This window comes from Sciurus vulgaris (assembly GCF_902686455.1).
Source record: "Sciurus vulgaris genome assembly, chromosome: 9".
NCBI classification, from domain to species: Eukaryota; Metazoa; Chordata; class Mammalia; order Rodentia; family Sciuridae; genus Sciurus; species Sciurus vulgaris.
The window spans coordinates 105398885-105421967 of record NC_136469.1 but is presented as its reverse complement, the minus strand read 5'-3'; the positions used below and the strand labels follow the sequence as shown (position 1 = coordinate 105421967).

Here is a 23083-nt window from a genome sequence, read left to right as displayed (position 1 = left end):
TCCTCTCGTAGGTAAACAGTGCTTCCGGGTCGCGGTATCTGGGTGACTTCTAGGCGGTCGCGTCGCAGTCCGCCCCCTCCCCCAGCTGCGGTCCCGCGCTCTTATCTCTCTCCCTGCCCCCTCTAGGGTCCTCTCCGGGCCTCGGCCCCCTGATCGCTTGGGCTCTTCGCGCCGTCGCCTGCCGCTGCCTTCGGGAGGTGGGTGAGGTGTTGCATAAAGTCCCATTTTTGCTCCCGCATCCTCCCACTCACCACTTTCGCGCGGCCATCCGCTACTTTGCACCTTCCGCCATTTTCCTGCTTCTGAGGCTGAACTGATTGCGTTTTGGGTCCTGCGCTCCTGAGTGCTGGTGACCGCGGGAGGCGAGGAACTGTTCCTGGGGGTGGGGAACGTCGTAGGGAAGGGTGTGTGTTGGAGCTCTGCTCTGTCAGCGGTGGCAAGTGGGAGCGGGGTGGATGGAGTGCGGGCATCCGCCGGTGAGGCTCCAGTTCAGCTCTTTGTTTGGAATTAACGAGCTTAAAATGGTTTTGTCTGGCGTCTTCGTCAGCCCTGACCCTCTGTAGGAAGGATGCTGTTGGGGAAAACGAGAGGATATAATTTCTTGTACGGTTTTAGAATACACGTAGTTTATTCAGAAAGCTTCTGCCATCCAGAATCTCAGTGTATTCTTTTTTTCCTTGTCCCTGTCTAAGCGGTTGGCATGTAGTAGGCCTTCGGTGGCGAGTTATTAATTAAATGAGTCATCGAAGGATCCAGTTGTAATCAGTGTGTGCCTTTTCTTGTTTTTATGTGAAATGTTTTAAAAATGAGACTAATCATGATCGTCTGTTAATATTTTGTAAAACATACAGTTATCTGATCTTCTGGTCTTTTATATCCCGAGGTATGGGTTAAAAAGAGGCCCCAAACAAAAATATAAAAACGTATGTTCTTGGAATGTTGTGTATTTTTTAAATCTCATGTATTCGTCTAAGTTATCTGAAGAATTTTTGAAGGGGAGCAAAGATTGGAGGACATGGAATTTGCATTAGGATGTGACGTCTTATTTTTTTGGGGGGAGGGGCATACTTCTTTCATGTTTCCTCATGATTATTTCATTTTTAAAATGAAATCCCAGAAATAATTTGAGATTTTTCTTTTATGTGGGGAATTTGGCTAATAATTGGGTATAGATTTCTGAAAGGACCAAAATATCGACTAATATGAAATAAGCTAACTTCAGGAGGAGAAGCATCTGTTGTATTCTTTTTATATTTTTCAGCTGATAAATACTTAGAAAGCATTTGTTTTTCAACTAAGGGACCAAACTTGAATCCATATTAATTAGTAGATTTATGATTTCTTTGTTTAACTATTTTTGTTATGTCAGGAACTTAGGATGTAGTAATGCTTAGTAAATAGTTGTTGTTTGATTACCATATAGACCAGTAATTTTACTGTATCATACATTATATGTATTTATTTTGATCTATGTGGCAGTTTCTAATATTTAACATTAATGTCTTTGATACAGGAAAGATGAATGGGAGAGCTGATTTTCAAGAGCCGAATGCAGAAGTTCCAAGACCAATTCCCCGTAACTATCATATTAAGTATTTATAATTAGAAGCACTTTCTATGTAAAGAATATCTCCATTGCCTGATTAACGGTAGCAGCTGGGCTGACTTCATGGGCCTTTTACCTGTGTCACACAGGGCACCATGCTTGATTTAATGCTGTAGTTGCCATCTTGAAATTCTTAATTTGAACAGGAGTCCCACATTATCATTTTGCACTGATTCCCCCACGTTATGAAGCCAATCCTGACTAGTAGATAGTAGTGCTTACTTTTTTGAAGTTAAAGTTTGTTTTAAAAGTTTACAGGCCACCTGTTTTCATTACTTCACTTAAGAAAAATACTAGGTGCCATTAATATTCAGACTAAGCTAATTTTTCAGACTTAGTTTTATTATGGGTATTTTATTATTTTTCCAATTTTCCTTGGTAAAAAAGATATAGGGGCCGATTACATTCCAACAGAGGAAGAAAGAAGAGTCTTTGCAGAATGCAACGATGAAAGCTTCTGGTTCAGATGTAAGTTCAATTTTCTAATCAACATAATATTTTTTGTGTGCTGGGAATTGAATTCAGGCCTTACACATGCTAGACAACACTCTACCACTGAGCTATATCCCCAGACCTCAACATGGCTTGGTCCAAAATTCCCATCTGCAATTTTGAACTGAATTTGTGTTTGAAATTTAATACTTTCGTGTAGAACAGAAAGACATAGTGTTGTTTCTAAAACCAGTTGATAAGGAAATAAAAGAAATGTGCACATTTTAAAGTAAGTAAAATTTTTTTCAAAATCATGAGGTAATTTCGTTAATAGTAATAGCATTTATTGAGTGTGTTTAGATTATATAAAAGCAATTTAATAGGATTGATAACTATAAACCCTCACAGAGAAGGAATTGAGGTTTAGAGATGTTAAATAAGTTAGCTAATGTTACCTAACTGGTGAACTTGGAAGTCAGGTCTGTCTGAATCAGAAGCTCATGATTTTAACTCTTATACTTTAGCCATCACATGATAAAAACTGGTTAGTTTCACTTTTTTTTTTTTTTTTTACTATGAAATATTACTACCAACTTTTGATTTCTGACAAGAGACCTTATATATCAAGATTTTCATTTTTAAATACAGAGAATATTGTAAGTGATGCATAAAATACAGTCTTACTTTTGAACAAAACCCTGGGTTTCTTGCTTTATCTGGAGACTAGTTCTTAGCAATTACTATTCTAACAAAAAGGCAGAATGGATTATAAGGGGAATGGAAGGGACAACTTAAGCAATCAAGGATATACCTTTTCAGCCTGATATGTATGCTTATAATATACAGGGTACTTGATTAGAAGTTTTATGAACATAGTCTTTTTCCTGTTTTATGATGTAGTTGAGACCAAAGTTAACACATGAAACACATAAAGTTATGTGTATAACTGGACTAGGGACTTTTAAGTAGAGATAAATTTTATTATAATGAGCCAAGGCAGAGTCTGCGATAACTTTATCTCTGTTAGAGCTATTGAGAATAGAAAATAAAATAACAATGAGGAGTTGAAAGGTTTGATTCATTATACATTTTAGGTTCTTAGGCACAGAGAGAATGATATTGTTTTTTTAAGAAACCTTAGCAGTGTATTGGATGGGTTAGAAGGATAAGTTTGTCTTGGTGAAATCTTTTATGAACTTTTGTAGTAACATAGGCATATAGTCATTGAAGAGTTATGGTTGAGTACATTTTTGTTCAGCCTGGAGAAAATGGGCAGGCAATAAATTCTTTTAAAGAATGCATAACAGGAATTTTAAAAAGATTGACTACAGGAGAAAGAAGGAAAAGAGTCAGTAACTTCAAGATAACCAGCTTAGGAAACTTAATATTGATGATATTACGAATTAAAAGGTATAGTTGGACCAAATTTCCATGTTTGTGGGAGAAAATAAGTTTATGGACATTTTAAGTTTTCAGTTCAACAGGTTATTTTCAAGTCTTGATGACTCAGGATTTAAGAAGATGACAAGTCTGATAGTGTTTGAGGTTATTGTAGAGTAGCCAAAAAGTTGCCATGTAGCAATTGACTTTTTTTTTTTTTGTTCCGCTATTAAACTCAGGGATGCTTCACCACTAGACCACATCCACAGCCCTTTTATTTTTTCTTTTGAGACAATCTTCACTAAGTTGCTGTCTGTCTTTGAACTTATGATCCTTCTGCTTCAGTCTCCTGAGTTTCTGGAATTACAGGCGTGTGCCATTTTGCCTGGCACAGTTGACTCTTAGATAACCTAGGTGTACACCAAACGTTGAATATATATAAAATTTTGGATGTAGCCAGATGGTGTGAAATTCAACATGTAATTATTAAGCGGAATTGATATTTGCATATTAGGAAATTTTGTACTTAGTGTTCATATTTTCAAATAAGTTATTCTCTGCATTCTAATCATATTTTCATAAATGAGCAATGGATTTCCTGATACTTTGGAGAGAGTGGATTAGAAAAAAAGTGAAAAAAGTGTATTGGAATATGTAGAAAAATACTGATAATTTTTATACCTTTTTGAGATCTTTCATATATTTGTCCTGGTTTGATCTAGGGACTGTTGTCTTTAAGGTAACTTTGTTTCTTCTCTGATCTATTTTCTGTTAATCTCAAAAGTGTAACTGAAGGTGTATTTCTTGTTACTTAAAAATTGTGGCTCTTTGCATTTTTGTCCCTCTGACCATAAAACAGTGTCTCTGAGTCCAAAACACATGTAGTAACACAATCTGTACATAAAAAGTCAGTTTATTGCATATTACATTACAGTAGTTCTTACCTTTGGAAGGCCTATGAATTCCTATTTGTATTAGTTACAGATTGTGTGAATAATATTTCATACATGTATATAACTGGTTTTCAAATAAGGCAGTATAATTAGTGAAAGGGTAGACTCTGGGACCCACCTGTCTGAATTAAAATCTAGTTCCACACATAGTTAATTGAACTTGGCAAGTTCCTGTCTATCTCCCTGTTTCCTTATCTGTAAAATAGGGATGATAACTGCCTATCTCATATAATTGTGGAGATTAATTCATTTACTTAATTCAATTTAATTTTAAAATTGTGACTATCTTTACTAAATGGCTGTTGATGACTAATGAAACAAAAGTTTATATTGAAAATAGGTGTGAATCCCAGCAACCTGGGAGGCTGAGACAGGAAGATCTTAAGTTCGAGGACAGCTGGGGCAACAGAGTGAGACCTTGTCTCAAGAAGAAAACAATGCTGAATTTACAATATCATTTTGCTTTTGTGAGAGAAGAGTTCAGAGAATTTTAGGAATTCTTGTATTGGAGATGGGGCTGTGGTCATAATGTACAGTTAAGTTTTGGTCAGGAGTGTTATTGATTTATCTAAAGAAACATTATTTAACAGACTCTGAAATAGGAGTCACTCGTACAATGGAAAAAAAAACCTCTGACCTGGGAGCCCAAAGACTTGGATTCTGAATTCAGCTGTACCATAAACTACCCATCTTTGTAACTTAGAGCGTATAACTTGTTCTTTCTGGTCTCAGTCTACTAGGATTAGAATGAAGACTAGATAACCTCTATCTTACCTTTCAGGTTTATCTTTTTTGTAAATGTAAAATAGAATACATGAGTTCAGAAGAGCTCTTAGGCCTAATTCATTATCCTTTTATAGCATGAGAAGAAGTTAAGAAATGTATGCAGACATGGTAATGGAAAGATAGTACTAGAATCTCAACTTGACTGTTATTCTGTGCATTAAATGGGGAAATCATTGTCCATTGTAGAGATGGCTAACTAACTCATCACCTTTTATTCTTACATAATTCTTTAGTGCTACGTGTTGCAATCCTTGAACCAAGCTGAACTGATGCTGTAATTAAAGGGATTTGTCCTTTGAAAAACTTTAAATGATAATACATGAAGGCATTCTAACCAGCCAACATTAAAGAAACCATTTTTCCAGCAAAGGTAAAATCTTTTAGTAAGTAGAATAGTAAGGAGTCAAACCATAGGGTTTCTGCAAACTGTCTAATGACAAAAACTAATGCCTTATTCCAAAGTTGTGGGTTTTAAATCATAAAATTTCTCTTAATAATTCAAGTATAGTAATTTGAAAGTAAATAATTAATTACTTTAGTTCTTAAATTGTCCATATAGTTTAGAAAAGAGTTGGGGAAACTTCAGCCCATGGACCAAATCTGGTTTTGCACACAATGAGCTAAAAATTGTTTTTACATTTTTAAATGTTTGAGGAAAAAGGAAAGGAAGAAAACTATTTTATTACATACGCAAATTACATGAAATTGATATTTTCGTATCCATAAAGTTTTATTGGAACACAGCTGTATGTTCATTTATGTATTGTCTCTGGGTGCTCTTGCCTTAAAACAGCTGTTGAGGAGATGGGACAAAGACGGAGTGACCCACAAAACCCAAAACATTTATTATCTGGCTCTTTATAGAGCACATTTGCTTATCCTTGGTCTGGACTAGGAGTGTCCACCGTGGCACCTGTCAGCCATATGTAACTATTTTAAATTTAGCATATAGTTTACAGTGAAAGGAATGAGAGCAGAATCAGGAAAAGGAGCCTGGAGTGAAGTCCAGAGGAAGCTAGGTTCAAGCTTCTAAGATCTTTACCTAGTGGGGTTACACACTAAGCATGTGCTTAATTTCTCCACCAGCTAGTAATACATGTTAAATGTTGTCTATTAGGGACACTCATTAGACTCAAAGCTAGGGTGTTTTGGGGGTGCTGATGGCATAGGCATCTGCACCCTAGCAGGTACCAAAGTTCCAAATGTCTAGACAAAGTGATACTCAACATGAACAAACAGGTTAGGTACAGTGAGCCATTTATCTGTTTAGGTAAATTAGGTAAAGTTTATATCAATGTAGGGAACTCTTGCATTCAAGTTCCCAAAGTTGCTTTGCCAGGTTGGTCAGCCAAGGATCAACTCCAGCTGCCATTGAGAAAATTCTGTTATTGGTTGTGTAGAGAACAGTGATTCATAGCTGGGGTTTTTGTTTTGTTTTGTATAGTGCTAGGGATTGAACCCTGAGCCTGGCACATGCAAGGCAAGCACTACCACTGAACTACATCCCAAGCCTGGGAGGTTTTTTTTTTTTTTTTTTTGTGGTGCTGGGGATTGAACCCAGGGCCTTTTGCATGCCAGGCAAGCACTCTGCCAACTGAGCTATATATCCCCAGCCCTGCTGTTTTTAAAAGTTATGAGTTTCTTTGAAATTATAATGAACACTTAGGATTTCACTGTCAATCAGTTGTCATATTATAGACAGAATATTTCCATATGGCAAAACTACATTTAAGGTTTTTTTTTTTTAAAGGCATATTTAAAATGTATACTTGCTTATTCTTGCCCCAGCCTCTATGTGATTATGATCAAATATATTTGTATTTTGGTTCACAACAATGTAATACAGAGTTTAAAAGCTTGAGATCTGGTTCAGACAGATTCATTAGAATCTGAGACCTGTCATTGAACTAGCTGTATGGCTTGGTGCAAGTGTCTTAACATCTCTAAGCTTCATTTTTCCTTATCTTTAAAAGAGTGATATTACCTACCTTATAAACATAAGATAAAAAGTAAATGAAATAATGTATGTAAGGCACTTAACATGCTGCATGGAATTTTGTCAGTCCTCAGTAGTGACTTTTCTTTGTAATTGATTTCTAGCCTATTGTCCTTTTTGTGCCCCCAACCCCAACTTCAGATGGAATTCTTCAGAAGGAATACTACTTTTGTCTTAGTTGGTTATATTAGTGAATTCCTAGCTATTTAGAATCTGTATCTAAATGGTTCTTGAATTAATATTTAAATGTTTTGTAATGCTCTTAAACTTAAAATGCTTCTTTAATGTTTTCACCAAAGATGAAATAATCTCTTTTAAAGATCTTAATGTGCAGTCTGCTTCCTATGATTTTACCGATACTCATCCTCTAATGAATTCAAGATACAATTTTCTTTGGTTGATATTGACAGTTTTTTTTTTCTCCTATAGCTGTGCCTTTGGCTGCAACAAGTATGTTGATTACTCAAGGATTGATTAGTAAAGGTAAGTACTTAGACTTTGGATTTATTTAGCATTTTGGATATCATGTTTGTTTTGTGTTATTTTCCTGATTTTAAATAAGATGATAATATATGTTAGTTATTATCATTGATGAATTTCTTCAGTTTCAGAAGGGTTTTGTCTCCATGGACCTGCTGACTTGATTATTTTGATTTGGTGTTAAGCATGTAGCTTAACAACTTGTAAGAAGAAGAAGGTAACTAAAAACTTGTGGATGGTTTGCAGGTAGAGCAGCATATTTGGTCAGGTGGCTCAGCAGTATCATTCTTATTTTTCAGCAGTATCATTCTTACTTAAGAGATTGATAGAAATGCAAATTCACGGGCCCCGTTTACTGAGTCAGAATCTGTGAAGTGGGTTCCTTGAATCTATGTTTTAAGAAACTCAGGGTGATTGTTATGTACCAGTTTAACATACAAGGAAACCAAATTGTTTTGGCTTAAATATTACAGCATATTCCTGTGGAACTGAATTTTAGATTAGCATTAAATGTTTCAGTCTCTGCATCTTAAAATTTAGTGGTGCAAGCATTAGCGTTGTTCATGACTTTTTTATTTTGTGACCTATCAGCCTGGTGTACCCTGTATCTGGGAAAGTATCCCAGAAAATAGTCATGACTTTGGGATGGCCTCCATATATTCTACAGATCTGTTCTTTTAAATTAACTAGCTCCTTTAAAAATGTGACTTTGATAAGACATTTTAGCCTTTTCACAATAGCAGAATAAAGTGTGTAGATAGTCTTGACTCCAAAATAATACTTTTGAAGGGAAGTGGGAGGATTTTGGGAGGAAAATTTTATTTAAAGAACTTCCAAGGAATCTCATTATAATGTGCTGTAAGACAGGAATCTTGAGCTTGGAAACAACTCCAAAACAAACTAAATTATTTCATAGATGAGGTTGGATCTATATTGTGAAAAAATAAAACAAAAACATTAATCACATTACTTTGAAGGGAAAACTGGCATAAGGAGAAACAATTAACAATGGAGAAATTATATTGTCTGTTATTGTCCTGCCTGTTTTGTAGTAATCCAGTGTCATTTGGTAATGATTGAAGCTAGACGTGAGGGACTTATACACAATAAATATAAGAGCTGCCAGTAGTTCATTTGAAGAAAGAAATATGTTATTATACACTAAAACAATTAGAATAAAATTTAAATATTAAGATACTAAATTGTGAGATTCAGAAGGATGTTCAATCTCTGTAGGGCTGCTATAATCAAGAACACTTTCTGAAAGAAGTGAATTTCAGAGGATGAGTAGGAGTTAGATTAAAAGAGAAGGAATATTATATTAGGAAGAAGGGAACTGATGATTAGAACAATAAGCTTGACTTGGAGCTGTCAAGAGACTGACATGGATAGAGGCAGAATCGTGCAGGAAGGAGTGAAAACTCCATTGAATGACTAAGAACCAAGAAAAGTTACAGTTTGGATTAGGACATGAAAAAGGAAAGGTTCAGAGGTTTGGTGTTCACATGGAGTTAAAGACTTTGGACAACTGGAAAATAAGATAGAAATGGTAAAATTTAGAAAAAGAATTCAGACTCTCAAGGCATTTTGTGTTTTATCCAGATGTTTGGCATTTTGTATATGCTTTTGTCCATGGTGTGTCATACTTCTCGTGTTCTTGGCTGCACCCTAATTGTGATCTATTATAAAAGAAAGAACATTAAAAAAGTAAAATCTCTCCTACACATTTCTGACTTTTCCCAACTGCCTTGAATTTGAAGTACTATAAATGAGGGCTTCACTGTTTACTTCTTTTGACCCATTCGTCTGTATCATTGATTATTCATATATGTTGTTATGTTTTGTCTTATTTGTGGTGTTAGGGATTGAACCCAGTAGCATTCTACCTTTGAGCTATTCCCCAACCATTCTAATTTCAGTTTTGAGACAAGATCTTCCAGACTGACTTGAACTTGCAGTCTTATGCTTCAGCCTTCTGAGTAGCTGGGATTATGGATGTGTGCCACCATGCTCAGCTAACACAACCTCCTTATTCCTTAAATTTGATGGGCAGTTTTTGTTCTTATCCTATTTCATACAACTTTCACCAGTTCTTAAAACGTTCTTTTCAACTCACTACCATGATAGTGCACATTAATGCTTTTTCTTCTATCTAAGGCAACTCCTCAACTTTTTCATATGAATTTTGAGTGTCTAATAGGAATTACACACTATTTATTGTATATAGCACTACAACAAAAAATTAATACCTTTTGGTGCTTGTATTTTCTTATATAGGTTTCTCTTCCTTGTCTTAAAAATGTTGGTGTTCTTTCGAGTTCTACTTTGACTTTTAGTTATTGGTCTATGAACTTTTTTTGATGGGGTGGGTGCTAGAAATTGAACCCAGGACCTCATGCATATGTAGCTCTTAATTTATCACTGAACTATATTCCCATCCCAAGTCTATACTTACACCTCACAAAATATGAGCTTCAATGACCATTTCTTGCATCTAAAACCCCATGATTATTTCTAGCCTTTGTATCTGTTACATTATGTTCTAGTTATCTTCTTGGATGACCCTTTTAAATGGCCCTCAAACTGAATTTGTTTTTCTCAAAACCAGTTCCTCCCCACAACCACATGTCTGAATGGCATCACTGACATCCAGGAGTCCAGGACATTATTCTTAACTTCTGTCTCTTAACTGCCTTGTCCTATTAATGTCTTGTATTCCAACTAATTCATTTCTCTGTCAACTGTGTAGTTCCATCTGTACCACCACTATAATTAATGCAGCCGTATGTTGCAAAGACTATTGTGTACCTTGAACAAGTCTGTTTGCCTCTGTCCTTGCTACTTCCCCTTAGGAAAATGGGCTGCCTTTAGCACCTGTCAGAGGGCTAGATAATGTACATAATAGATAACTCAAATATTCGATTGGATAAGTAGCAAGCCTCATGCTGTATTGTTTGTCTAAATTTCCTCTCTAGACTGTAAGCTCCTTAAGTGCAAAGAAAGTGTCTTATTTACTGTTACATCTTTTCTTCCTAGTACACTGTTCCTGTTTATAATAGTCTGTGGTCTGTAACTAGTTGGGGACAAAATGAGGGATAACTTATAAATGTATAAATGCAGATACTCTTAACGATTCTGCTTTTTCTCCTCTTTATGATCCTGGTGGTATAAATGAAGGAACCCAGGCTAACATTATGGATTAGTTATGTTTTTGTACTTTATAATTACACAAAATCTTGTATTTTATACATTGTTGGTTCTTAAAACATTAATTGTTAGATTTATCAGTGGTATGCTGAGACTGCTTTGTACTGGTTCCTGAAAACTGAAACTTGCAAGCCAAAGACCTTTTTATAGAAATTAATAGACATTAAGATCTGGGCTTTTTATATGGAGAACTGGTTTACCAGTATAACACTGGATTCTTCTATATTGTTGGATGTTACAGATTTATTATTCTCATTGCTATATAGTTTTCTGCGTGTGAATGTACCATAGTTTATCCATTCTCCTCCACATTGGCAATTAGGTAGTTTTCAATTTTGACTACAATAAGTTCTGCCGTGAATGAAGTAGCTTGGTAGTCATTTTGGTGGGTCATAGATTATGAATATATTTATTTAGCTTTAGTAGATACTGTGAAACTATTTGACACAGTTTATATTTCTGCCTTTTCACCAACACTAGCTGTTTTTGTGTCTCCTGTATTTCAGCCATTATGATGAGCAGTGATAACTGATTGCAGTGTGATTTTAATTTGCATCTCCTTCTAAAGAAGTCTTGAGGACCTTTTCTCACTTTATTGAAACTCTATTGAGTTTGTCCTTTGATAAGTGCTTTTTGTGGCCTTTGTAAGATATTTATCTATTCCAAGGACAAAAAGATGTTTTCTTATGCAAGATTTTTTTTTATCTTTCATTTTAATTTTCAAGCCATCCATAATTGTTTTTGAATATAGTATGAGGTAGGATCCAGGTACATTTCCCCCTATACAGATATGTAATTGATACTGTACTATGTTTTGAAGGGATGGTTTTTTGTTTATTACAGTCTTGCCTTTATCATAAATCATGTGACTATGTGTGGGTCCATTTCTGGTGTCTAATAGTGTCGGTCAGTTTACTTATTCATTGTACTTAACCAGACTGTTTGAATTACTATAGCTTTATCACAGGTTTTTATATCTGGTGATAGCGGTTCTCAAGTTTCTTCACTTTCTATACTATCACCTTGGCCCTTAGCATTTGCACATGGTGTCTTTTAAAATATGGTTGTTTCTGTGGGTTCATAGAAGCGTTTTATTTATCGTATCAAGTGATCTTTATATTCTCCTAATAAATTTGAGTCTTTCTGGATTTTTTCATAGTTCTGTTGTTTCTGAATTCACTTGATTCTCTTAAATAGTGTAGAGTTCTTTAGGTACATAAAAATGCTAATGTTGGCAGCTAAAATTTAAAGGCATTCTGAACTGGTTTTTTTTCCTTCTTCAACAATGTTTCTCAAAAATACTTTACTCCTTATTCTTTAGGAATCCTTTCAAGTCATCCCAAATATGGTTCCATCCCTAAACTTATATGTAAGTATGATCAACACTATTTTTTGTAGTTTTTTTACCTATATAAAATCATTAATTTTTATCAAATGTTTTGACTTACTCATTATTTATGAGATTATGTGCTGTGACAACTCAGTGTGTTTAAGCTTTTCATGAATGAGCTACTTTGATATTTTGTTAACATAAAAAAAATCATAAATTACTTGAAATGCTTTTTATAAAGTATTACAACTATTAATTCAAAATTACTTTGTAAATATACAATATTTAAAAAACAAATTATTCATCTGCCCATGGGGAAAGTTGTACAGATACTCTGATCACATATTTAGAATTAAACTTATTTTAAAAAATCTTAATTTGCATTTTGCAATATGGCTAATAAGAAGCTAAATTGCTTTTTAAAAAACATATCTGAGGCATTTCATAAATCTTTTCAGATTACCCTCTCTTTTATATTGGAAATAGCTACATGATGTAGTGTTTGCCACATTTAGGTTATACTTTAGAATGCATTATTTTAAGGGATTTGTTGCATGTAATTTTATTTTTAAAGCCATCTTGTGAAATTGGCCAGGCAAATAATATGATATCCATTTTATAGGAAAATAAATGAACTCTGCTGTTTGATTCCTTATCCATTCCTCTTTCCAACATACTTTTACCACATTTCCTACTTATATTTAATAATTATAGTATGTTAGAGTTGATTTATAACAACTTTATTTTGGCTTATTTTTTTTAGGGAAAGTGAATTACATCTGTAGGATCTGTGAACTTTTGAGTATAATTTAATCCAGTCCTTTTACCATTATTTCAGGAGGTTTCAGACTTTCTAAACCAAAGACATATATTTAGAACCATGCTTTTTTTAGAAAAGATTTTTTTTTTTTTGCCAAAAAAAAGATTTATTCAGTCACATATTTTGTTTGATGTTGCAATTAAGTTGCTTGCATCATGGGATACTTTGCTGGAAAGCTCTCTTATGTGAAAACTTGCCAAGAGAAATTCAAGAATCTGGAAAATTCCCCTCTTGGAGAAGCTTTACGGTCAGGACAAGCACGACGATCTTTACCATCTGGGTAGGCCAGATTCTTATTTTCACTTAAGGTTTTAATTGTTAAGGAAAAAAATAACTTGACAGTATTATAATTCAGTGCATGAAGCTTTACCTAACTGAAGGACCGTTGTAAACTTGCCATTTGCTATAGACTAAAGGTAATTTGCTTTAAAAGAGATGGAGCCATTATTTTAGAGTTTAATTATATTGGGCGTACATGTCCCAGAATAAAGGATTTTATTTTGGTTCAGTTTGTCACTTACCTTCGCTTCATCGTACTGTGAATTTTTCTTTTGAATTTCCAAATTTTATCAATCTCATCTCTTAACATTTCATCTTTTCTTTTTAATACATCTGTTGTTTAAAACAGTGGTAAAGTGACTAATTTTCTCTGAGATATATAATATGATGTTTGTTTTGATAGTGTGGCATCATACTGAATCAGTTAATTCTTGATTAAATAATTTCAAAAGTGATTTTGATTATTTAATCAAAAGATTAAGTAATTTGATAGTGTGGCATCATACTAAGAATCATAGTTAATTCTTGATTAAATAATTTCAAAAGTGAACTGAATAGATTTCTGATGTAAATCAGTACAAGTATTTTAGAGAGCATATGTTGGATTTCATAACATTTGGAATCCTTTGAGTTTTTTTTAACCAAATTCTGTAAATTGGGCCAAAATGAAAAATAAAAAATAAATAAAAATTGTAGGCACAAAGTTGTTTACAATTTTAAATAGAGAAAAACTGGAGTTGACTTAGTTCCCAGTGAAGGAGAATGGTTTAAGTTATATCTTTAATGGGCTTTGTGAAGGTACTTAAAACTATGAAGTCTGTGAAGCTTTGTGATGAAATGCTTTTGATAAACTGAAATGGTAAAGTGTTATACTGTGTGTAGTTCAAATAGTCTTTTTATTTATTTATTTATTTTTTGGTATTACTGGAAATTGAACCCAGGGCTCCATGCATGCTAAGCAAGCACTCTTCCTCTGAACTATATCACCAGCCCTTTTTATTTTGAGACAGGGTCTCATTAGGTTGCCCTGGTTGGCCTTGAACTTTGAATCTTCCTACTTTGCACCCCCCTCCCCAATAGCGGGATTTAGAGGTGTATATAACCCCACCTGGCTATAAAATTCTCTCTTTAAAGAGACATATGTACTTGTAAAAACATTAGAAGTAGGTAGTAATAATGGTTGTGGTATATAATTGTTTTTCCTTTTCATTCTGAACTTGCTGTAATTTGTTCATATTACTTGTAATTAAAATACAAGTAAACAATTTTACAAAACTCAAGTGTTAAAAATTTCAAACTTTTAAATCTAGTCAAGTGATATTTAACCTGCTACTGGTTTTCTTCAGACTATGGTTTAGTTTTTGTATGGTGTAATATGGATAAATTAATTTGTCTGGATATGTTGATAAATAAGTAATAAAGTAATTAAGTAGATTGATGGGTGAATTTTCATATCATACATGGCAGGCATTGTAAATCTCTTGATACAGTGTGTTACCTGTGTTACCTATATCTGCTTTAGCAAATTAGTGTTTCTATGGATTCCTAATTGTGGAAGTAACTTCCCAGTTAATGTGAGAAGTGGACATGTTAATTGAAATTAGAACTGAGGTACTTTTTATTTCTAAGAATTTTAAAACATTAAAATAATCTATAAAACTTGATATTTAGGAAATCAGATATGTTTTCTGTTTTCCTTGTGGTAATTTTTAAGTTAAGTGGATTAAGACTCTTTAATGCTTTTTTGTGTGTATGTGTGACAAAAACAAACATTTCCTTTTTGCGTGTGTGGTGCTGGGTATTGAACTGAGGGCCTTGTGCATGCCAAACATTTCCTTTTGCTACTTATAAATACCTTTGTTTAGCCAGGCATGGTGGTACACTCTTGTAATTCCAGCAACATGGGAGGCTGAAATAGGAGGATCACAAATTTGAGGCCAGCCTTAGTGACAAAGTGAGGACTTGAACAACTTAGTGAGAACCTGTCTCAAAATTTAAAAAAGGCGGGGTCTGGGGATATAGCTCAGTTGGTGAAGTGCTTATTTTGCATGCATAAGGTCCTGGGTTCAGTTCCCAGTACCACCCAAAAAAAAAAAAAAAAAAAAATTAAGAAAAGGCAATGGCTAGGGAATGTAGCTCAGTGGTAAAGCACGTGAGTTCATTCTCCAATACCATAAGTAAGTTAAAATTATGATTATTTTAGAAATTTGAAGTTTTTTCAAACCTTTATGCTTCAGGTATAGGTAAATAACTTATTTTTCTTATATAATGTGATATTCTTTTACAGGCATTATTCTCAAAAGTCAAAATATGACTCAAATGTGAGTGGTCAGTCCTCTTTTGTGACATCCCCAGCAGCAGACAACATTGAAAAAGAGATGTTGCCTCATTATGAGCCAATTCCGTTCAGTGCTTCTATGAATGAATCCTCTCCCACTGGTATTACTGATCATATTGCCCAAGGTAGAAACTTCTCTTGAAATGAATTTCAGCATTTTATGGTCCAACGTATGTATAAACTTTATTTGATGACCTTTTCTGCTGGATATCACCTGTACATTCCACCATCAGCCATCAACCTAAACTCATCCATCAGTCTAATTCAGCATGTTTGTTCCTTTTGTTCATTTGTTTTTTCATTCATTCAACATTCCTGGAGGACCAGTAGGTATCAGGGCTTCTTGCTAGGTACGGAAGACATAAAGATAAAACTTGGTTCTTGTTCTTAAGAAACTCTCAAGTCTGTTAGAAGATAGAAATATAAGGATAAATTACTAATGGGCTCCAGTAATATTCATACAAGTTTAGTACCATAGCGAAAGAGTGATAAATTGTGCATCAGGAAGTAGAGGCTTCATGAAGGCTAAGGTTGTATTTGATGGGATAATCTTAAAGGCTTTCAGCTTTCTTTAAGAAAAATAATACCTGCATTATAGAGCTGTTGTCAAGTGAGAAGACTCACGAGAACATGCATTGTGAAGTTTTTGTAAATACTAGTTTTGAGGATCACACATGTAAGTAAAAGTGGATTAAGGCCTGGATTTGAATTATTATTGACGTTTGCAAGCTATGTGACGTCATTAGTCATAAGAAGTAACTAATTTATAATCCCTTGAGTTTCTTGATCTTTTGAACAGTCAGATAAGGCCTCTCTCAACTATTGAAATTAGATGAAATAATCAGAGGCAGTGCCTTGAAGGTAATAATATATTTAGTTCCTTCTTTCAATCATGTCTGCAGTGTAAGGTGGGGGTAAATTAGGAGGCATAGGTCTGTAATTCCTTGCCTAAAATCTAAAAAGTTTTGAAAACCAAGCCCCCCCATCCCCCAAATAAAATCTGTCCTGAGGGTCAGGGATATAACTCAGTGTTAGAGCAATTGCATAGCACTTGTGAAAACCTGGGCTTGATCCCCAGTACCACAAAAAATAAAATCTGACTTGAACTCATTTGGTGGCAAACCCTGACCTAAACTGACATAAGAAATATAAATAGAACCTTTACTTATTTACCTAAAATGAATTTTTCTATATTTTATTGTAGAACCAGTAATGGTTTTGCTTATTATTCATTTCTGTCCCATAATTCTGAAGGGGTGGATTTTAAGTGATATAGAATATATACTATGGTATTTTCAAAAAAATCTGGGAAACTGAATTGCAAAACCTGTCTAACTCCAAGGGTTTGGATAAGGGATTGTAGACCTCTGTTCAGTACACTTTAAAGGCAACTTTGAAGTGAATTTAGTTAAGTCAACAACTGGGGAGCAAATAAAGCTAAAGAAGCAATTGGGGAATTTTTTGTTTGCTTGTTTAAGATAGGAGAGATTTGAATCTATATGTAGGTTAAAGGGAGGAAAGGGATGTAGAAGAAAGAAGTTGATTGTATATTAGGGAAGGTTTGAGAAGATGCAGAATGTGATTTAGGAAAGTGAATATAAAGTATCTACTAAACATGTGTCACTGTGTAATTAAAATTAAATTTAAAATTCAGTTTCTCAGTAGTTTTGATAGATTTCAGTTGATCAGTGTTAGTATATCCCATATTGGAAAGTGCCATTGTAGAACATTCTCACTGAAGGAAGTTTTATTATTTTGTTAGTACTACCTTAGAATCAGACAGGGGAAGAAGACTGATTATTAATATCTCGTAGAAATGAAAGAACAGGAGAGATCGGAAGTTTGAATGATCAAAGAGACTCAAGTTTGTATGAGTTATTGAATCTCTTAATTTTCATCTTTTCCTCTGTCCCTCTCCTGAATGGTTTCAAGCAAAGACATCATCAAATTAGAATGGGAAAGGAGATGAGCAGATTTAGAGAATGGTTAAAGTGACCCACCATCTTATCTCCAAAGGCAGCTATCTTTGTCCCTCACTGTAAATCATTTTTCCAATCTCAAATTCATTTTCTTGTCATGCACCAGCTCTTCTCTTGTAATGATTTACATCCTTCCTACTGTTTGCATTAGAAAATTCCATATTACATAATTTGTTTTTCACATAAAACATAAAAATCCTTTTGCTATCAATCCACAGATGATAGCAAGACTCATGTTTTAATATTATTTTATGCCTTTATGGCAGCCATCCATCTATCCATTGCTCTGCTTTCTGTCTCCTTTTTCTAGATCATACTTGCCACTTTTTCAAAAACTGCTCTCCACATGGACCCTTGTTTGCTTCCTTTGCTTTATTCCAAATGTTATCCTCCCTTACCAGGCTAGGGTACCCTCTCCTTTTGTTTAAGTCCTATTTATTCCCTTAGTTCTGCTTCCTTTTACCAGGAGTTCCTGGTAAAAAGAGCTATTAATCCCTTCAAAGCAGAAATCACTCTATCATAGCTATTAGACAATTATCATAGGTAATTTATTATAGTTATATTTAAAGCAGTGCTGTTTTACGATTTATTATTCCTTCCAGCTCTTCATAACCTTCCCAAATTAGTAAATCATGTTCTCTGTACAATGTAGGGTTATTTTCATTTGGCTTTATAAGTGGGGAAATTTTTTCCTAATCTGATTATGTTTGATTTGTCACAGAATTTTAGAACAATAAAATATTGTTCATTTGGATAAGAAAAAATATTAGACCTGGAAGGAACTCTAGAAAGCATCTAGTTAATTGCCTTATTTCACAGTTGGAAAAACCAAGATACAGAGAAGCTTAGTGATTTGCCCAAGGACATTGACTGATTGTCAGCAGAGTGAGGATTAGAACCCAGGGTTCCTGAAATACATAGCTCCTTCAGAACTTAAAAAATAATTTTGGTAAAAGGAAATTAGTTCAATGATTATCACTAATACAATGCAAAGTGTTTTAAAAACCCAATGAAAGAGTATAATGTTTTTCTTTACATTCTTTTCATCCAGAAAATTCTCAGTTTTCTACCATGGTATATTAGAACTAATTAGAAAAGCTTAAATCCTCTGCTCTGGATCACTACAGTATACATTTATCAAAAAATTAGGGTTGAAAACAATATTTAACATATAATTATATTACTTGGAAAATTCTGATTATTTGCTTGGACCTTATTGAGTTCTAAATAAGTACTGTCTATAAAAATTGAATTTAAAAATCTGTTTAACTAATATGTTGTTAAAATGATATGCCCAATCTGTATGTCTCATTGAAAAATACTCCTTCTGCTGTAGTTTGTAAGACTTTGTAAGTAGTTTTTCACTGAAAGTTAATGGTAGCATCAGTAAATTTCTTAGAAAATGTTTATATGGCCTTGCTATTTATACATTTTATAAATTGTTTAGTGTTTGGTCTTGTCAATCAGTATTAAAGGGGAATACTTCATTATTTTCCATCAATATTTGACTCTTTAATAATATATACTGTTCACACTTTGACTTCATTTGGGAGAGATAAAGAATGAATGCAGATTTCCAGGCTGAATAGTTGGCACTTCTCCCACCTCAGTAGAACAGAGGGAAAACTGTGCCCACTCTTAAACTATTTCTTATACTTTTTAGTAGTTATTTTCAAGTACTTTTGTTTAAGTACATAAAGATGGTAAATTAATTTTTTAAAATTGGAGTTGTTTGTACATAGACTCTGGTTTTTAGAATATTATGGAAATGTTAAAAAAACTACACTGTGTCAAGTATTGTTCAGTTGTCACCAGTAGAATATTTAAAAATTCTATATACAATATGAATGACTTTTCAGTTTAAAATACTGACATTTTAACCAGTTTGTACTATTACTCATTCTTTTTCCAGTCTTGATTTAGATTTTAAAACTTTTGATGTTGATTTAAATTTTAGAAATGAAAGCTTAAATGCAGAAGGGGGTAGATTTTAGTTTTGTGACTACCTTGGGGAAAGTACAGTACCTTTGGAATGGTGGTAATAATTTGATTGTTTATTTTATTCTATTTTGATTGTAGATAAGAAGCATTTGTAAAAAATTAGTTGCTTTGGGTTTATCCAAATTCTTTTATCACTGTTTATTAACTGTTTGTTGTTTTAGGACCTGAACCCAACATTGAAGAAAGTCCCAAAAGAAAAAATGTTACATATGAGGAATTAAGGAATAAAAACAGAGAGTCATATGAAGTAACTTTAGCACAAAAGACTGACCCCTCAGTCAGGCCTATGCAGGAAAGAATGCCAAAAAAAGAAGGTATGATAGTTTAGTCTGAACCACGTACCTTTTTAGGATTGGAAAATGAAGTATTAGTTTAAAACATTAATTATATTCATATGCAATTTAATTCTTCTAGCAGTTAACTGAAATAAATTTTTTGGGGGGTACCGGGGATCCCCATTTTTATTTTGTATTTTATTTAGAGACAGGTTCTCACTGAGTTGCTTAGTGCCTCACTGTTGCTGAGGCTGGCTTTGAACTCAGGATCCTCCTGCTTTAGCCTCCTGAGCTGCTGGGATTATAGGCATGTGCCATTTCACATGGCCTCTAAAGTAAATTTTTGTATAGTTATTTCACAGTTATCAGTTCTTCCATTTTTAAGGTTTTTCAAACTGCTATTTTGTGTTAGGAAATAATGAAGTCCAAACAGTAAGATTTGAGACAAACTAGTTTTATGATAACCATGTAGAAATTATACAACCATTTTACTTTGCCCTCTTACGATGTCATCTTGGAAATGGTTATCTTTTTCCTAATGATGCATTTCTTGCATAACCAGATTTGGTCACCTGAGGTTGATGATTGGACTGTAATGCTACTTTTGGCAGAACCACAGAATCATGACTGAGTAATGAGATTACTTTTCTTGTATGTTTTATCTTTATAATAGTCAATTTTTAAATCAAAATTTCTGTCATTTTGAAACAACCATATAGTACCCAAAGTAAATTTTCTGACACAGCTGTTTACCTCTAAAGGAAAAGGGAATTATGAATAGGTTTTATAGGCATTTCTGAATAGAATTTTATGATTTCTCTTTAGGAATTTCAGAGAATGAGTTATTGTTCCAAGATTTTCTATTTACTATTTTAAAAATGAAGGGGTCGCTGGGGATGTAGCTGAATGGTAGAGCATTTGCCTGACATGCACAAGACCCTGGGTTTAATCCCCAGCACTGATGCCTTCTGGAGAGCCATATGCCATAAAGCATTCAAAATTACGTAAAAATCCTTTGTATGGGGTTACTAGGGCTCTAAACCAGGGCCACATGCATTAGGCAAGCACTCTGCCCCTGGGTTATATCCCTAGTCTCAAGATAATTTTCTCATTTCTCATTGTTAATGGTTACTTCATTTAGAATTGCTTTTGTAACAATCATGTTGAATAATAATCAAATGATAATTTTGATGTAAAAATATTAGTTTTGTAATAGGTTTGTAATCTATAATGCTTATGATGTTTGTCATTAAGGAATGTTTAGCAAAAACTATGCATCTAGTGAGCTTTTCTCTGTACTACGTGAAGACGTATTGGTACTTTGTTCTGTTAATTTGAGGATTTAGACTGTAAGCTCCTTGAGGGTAGGAAGTAGTATTTTTCTCATTTTTGTAATCTTTTATTTGCATAGCATAGAACCTTGCACTCATGTATCAGTAATGAAGTATTTTGGTTGGGCATTATGTACTAATAGAGGTTAAGAAAAGAAAAATGTTGGATCTTTAGCAATTGCTGACTTTTAACATTTGTGGTTTTAACTGAACAGTCTTAAACTTATTTCACGTGACACAGTAATGTAAAACTATGAACTTTTTTCTTTATAAGTGAAAATCTTTTGTGCTTTATGTAATTCAAAGACCTATTATGAAACCTATTAGTTTTTATGATTTTTCTGTATTAATCTTGAATCTAGATAGAAAATTTAACAGTAGTACCATGTAAATTCACAGGGTCTTGGAAGTATCACGAAAAGTTTTTGGCTTCAGTTTATATGGATTATATTTATTGGTACTTAAATAATTAGAAATTAAGACAAATTTTAAGAATACAGGCACATATTCTATAAGCTGTCAGAGAAACATTACCACACATCATGTAGCTTCTAGAAAACTCCACCATGTACTCACGAGGATTGAGAGCAAGAAAAAAGGCAAAATGTGAGGAAAGGGGGATATAATATCTTAGTATAAAAATGAAAATGTTTTGACGTGTATTTCCTTGAAGGGTTCACATTATGATAATTGCTTTACATTGTTATGATTACTTGGGCTCTCTGAACAATTCACAGATGGAGCCTATGTAGAAAAGAAGCTTAAAAATAGAAAACACAGGAGCATGTTTCACATTTTAACTTTATGTAAACTTCAGGAATATTGGAAACAGTTTCCTTCTTGTAGTGTGGTAGCTCATGTGAGAGAAGAATAACCATAACTTGAAGACTTGACCATTTGTTTATATTTTTTTGAAAAATAAAATTCAAGTTTATTATTTTTATTTCTTGTAACTTTTGTTTGTATATGCTATAATATATGTCACCTTTACTAAGGTGTGGTAAAGTTGTAAAGGCACCCAGGCTTTTAACTTAAACTGTCCTACTTCAGATTTTTATTCTACCTGTTAAGGTGTGTACCTTGGGCAAGTTACTAATCTGTTTTCTTGGCCTTAAAGTGGCAATTGTGTTTACTTTGTAAGATTGTTATAAGGATCAAGTATTTATATAAAGTTCTTGATACAATGCATTTGTAGCTATGAACAACCACCCCTAGTTCACAGAAGTCTAGCTAGCCCCTTTTATAAAGACTCTCATATGCTTTTATTCAAATGAGGGCAAAACAATTTTCAAAACAATAATAACGACAAACAAGAGAGTGTCCTTTATTTATTACTGTGTGGAATCATCAATTATTTGTGCTTTTTTCCTAGTCAAAGTAAACAAATATGGAGATACTTGGGATGAGTGAAAAATTACATCATTGGACCTACTGAAGGAGTTTCAATATCCAGCTTCATCTAGGTGGTCATGAATACCTGCATGCTTTTGAGCTCAGCAGCAGTCTTCATAAACATATTTAAAACTAAATCCTGGGTTTTTGTGGTTGACTTATGATATTTTGTAAAACACGGATTCTGGTGTTAATATTGTGTAAATGTAATCACGATCGGGAATGCTATGAATGATGGTTATTATACCATGCTTGTATACAGTTTGTGAAATTGCTTATAAGTTACAGAGCAAAGATACTCCAAACTGTCAAGAGACTGATGCTCAAGAATCATCGTATATAAAGATTAGTGATAATATGCATGTTGGATTGGGGTGGGTGGGGGGAGCAAGCATTTTATGTGTTCAGCTTTACATCATCAAATTATTAAAAAGCCTTTCTCTAGTATTTGCTCTATTAATGTTTATGGTAAATAAAATATAAAGAAACATGCAACAT

General features: G+C 33.8%; 1 protein-coding gene across 4 annotated transcripts; it reads left to right on the top strand.

Annotated features, from left to right (window-relative positions):
* Nucleotides 1–23083, top strand: OCIAD1 (OCIA domain containing 1). 4 transcript variants are annotated; one of them, XM_079153503.1, is made up of 9 exons: nucleotides 4–197; nucleotides 1514–1576; nucleotides 1994–2074; nucleotides 7583–7636; nucleotides 12162–12209; nucleotides 13135–13270; nucleotides 15557–15732; nucleotides 19749–19901; nucleotides 22566–23077. In XM_079153503.1, exons 2-9 carry the CDS (start codon nucleotides 1519–1521, stop codon nucleotides 22601–22603), a joined length of 744 nt encoding a protein of 247 aa, XP_079009629.1. In that variant the 5' UTR covers nucleotides 4–197; nucleotides 1514–1518; the 3' UTR covers nucleotides 22604–23077. The 4 variants fall into 4 exon arrangements, with proteins under 4 accessions (XP_079009631.1, XP_079009632.1, XP_079009629.1 ...); XM_079153504.1 differs by lacking the exon at nucleotides 4–197 and adding an exon at nucleotides 236–382 and having other exon boundaries at nucleotides 22566–23078; XM_079153505.1 differs by lacking the exon at nucleotides 19749–19901 and having other exon boundaries at nucleotides 1–197; nucleotides 22566–23081.

Coding starts and splice junctions, on each gene's coding strand:
- OCIAD1 (XM_079153504.1), top strand. CDS start 1,519: ATGAATGGGAGAGCTGATTTTCAAGAGCCGAATGCAGAAGTTCCAAGA. Junction 2,075..7,582: donor TGAAAGCTTCTGGTTCAGAT/GTAAGTTCAATT, acceptor TTTCTCCTATAG/CTGTGCCTTTGGCTGCAACA. Junction 7,637..12,161: donor TCAAGGATTGATTAGTAAAG/GTAAGTACTTAG, acceptor CTTATTCTTTAG/GAATCCTTTCAAGTCATCCC.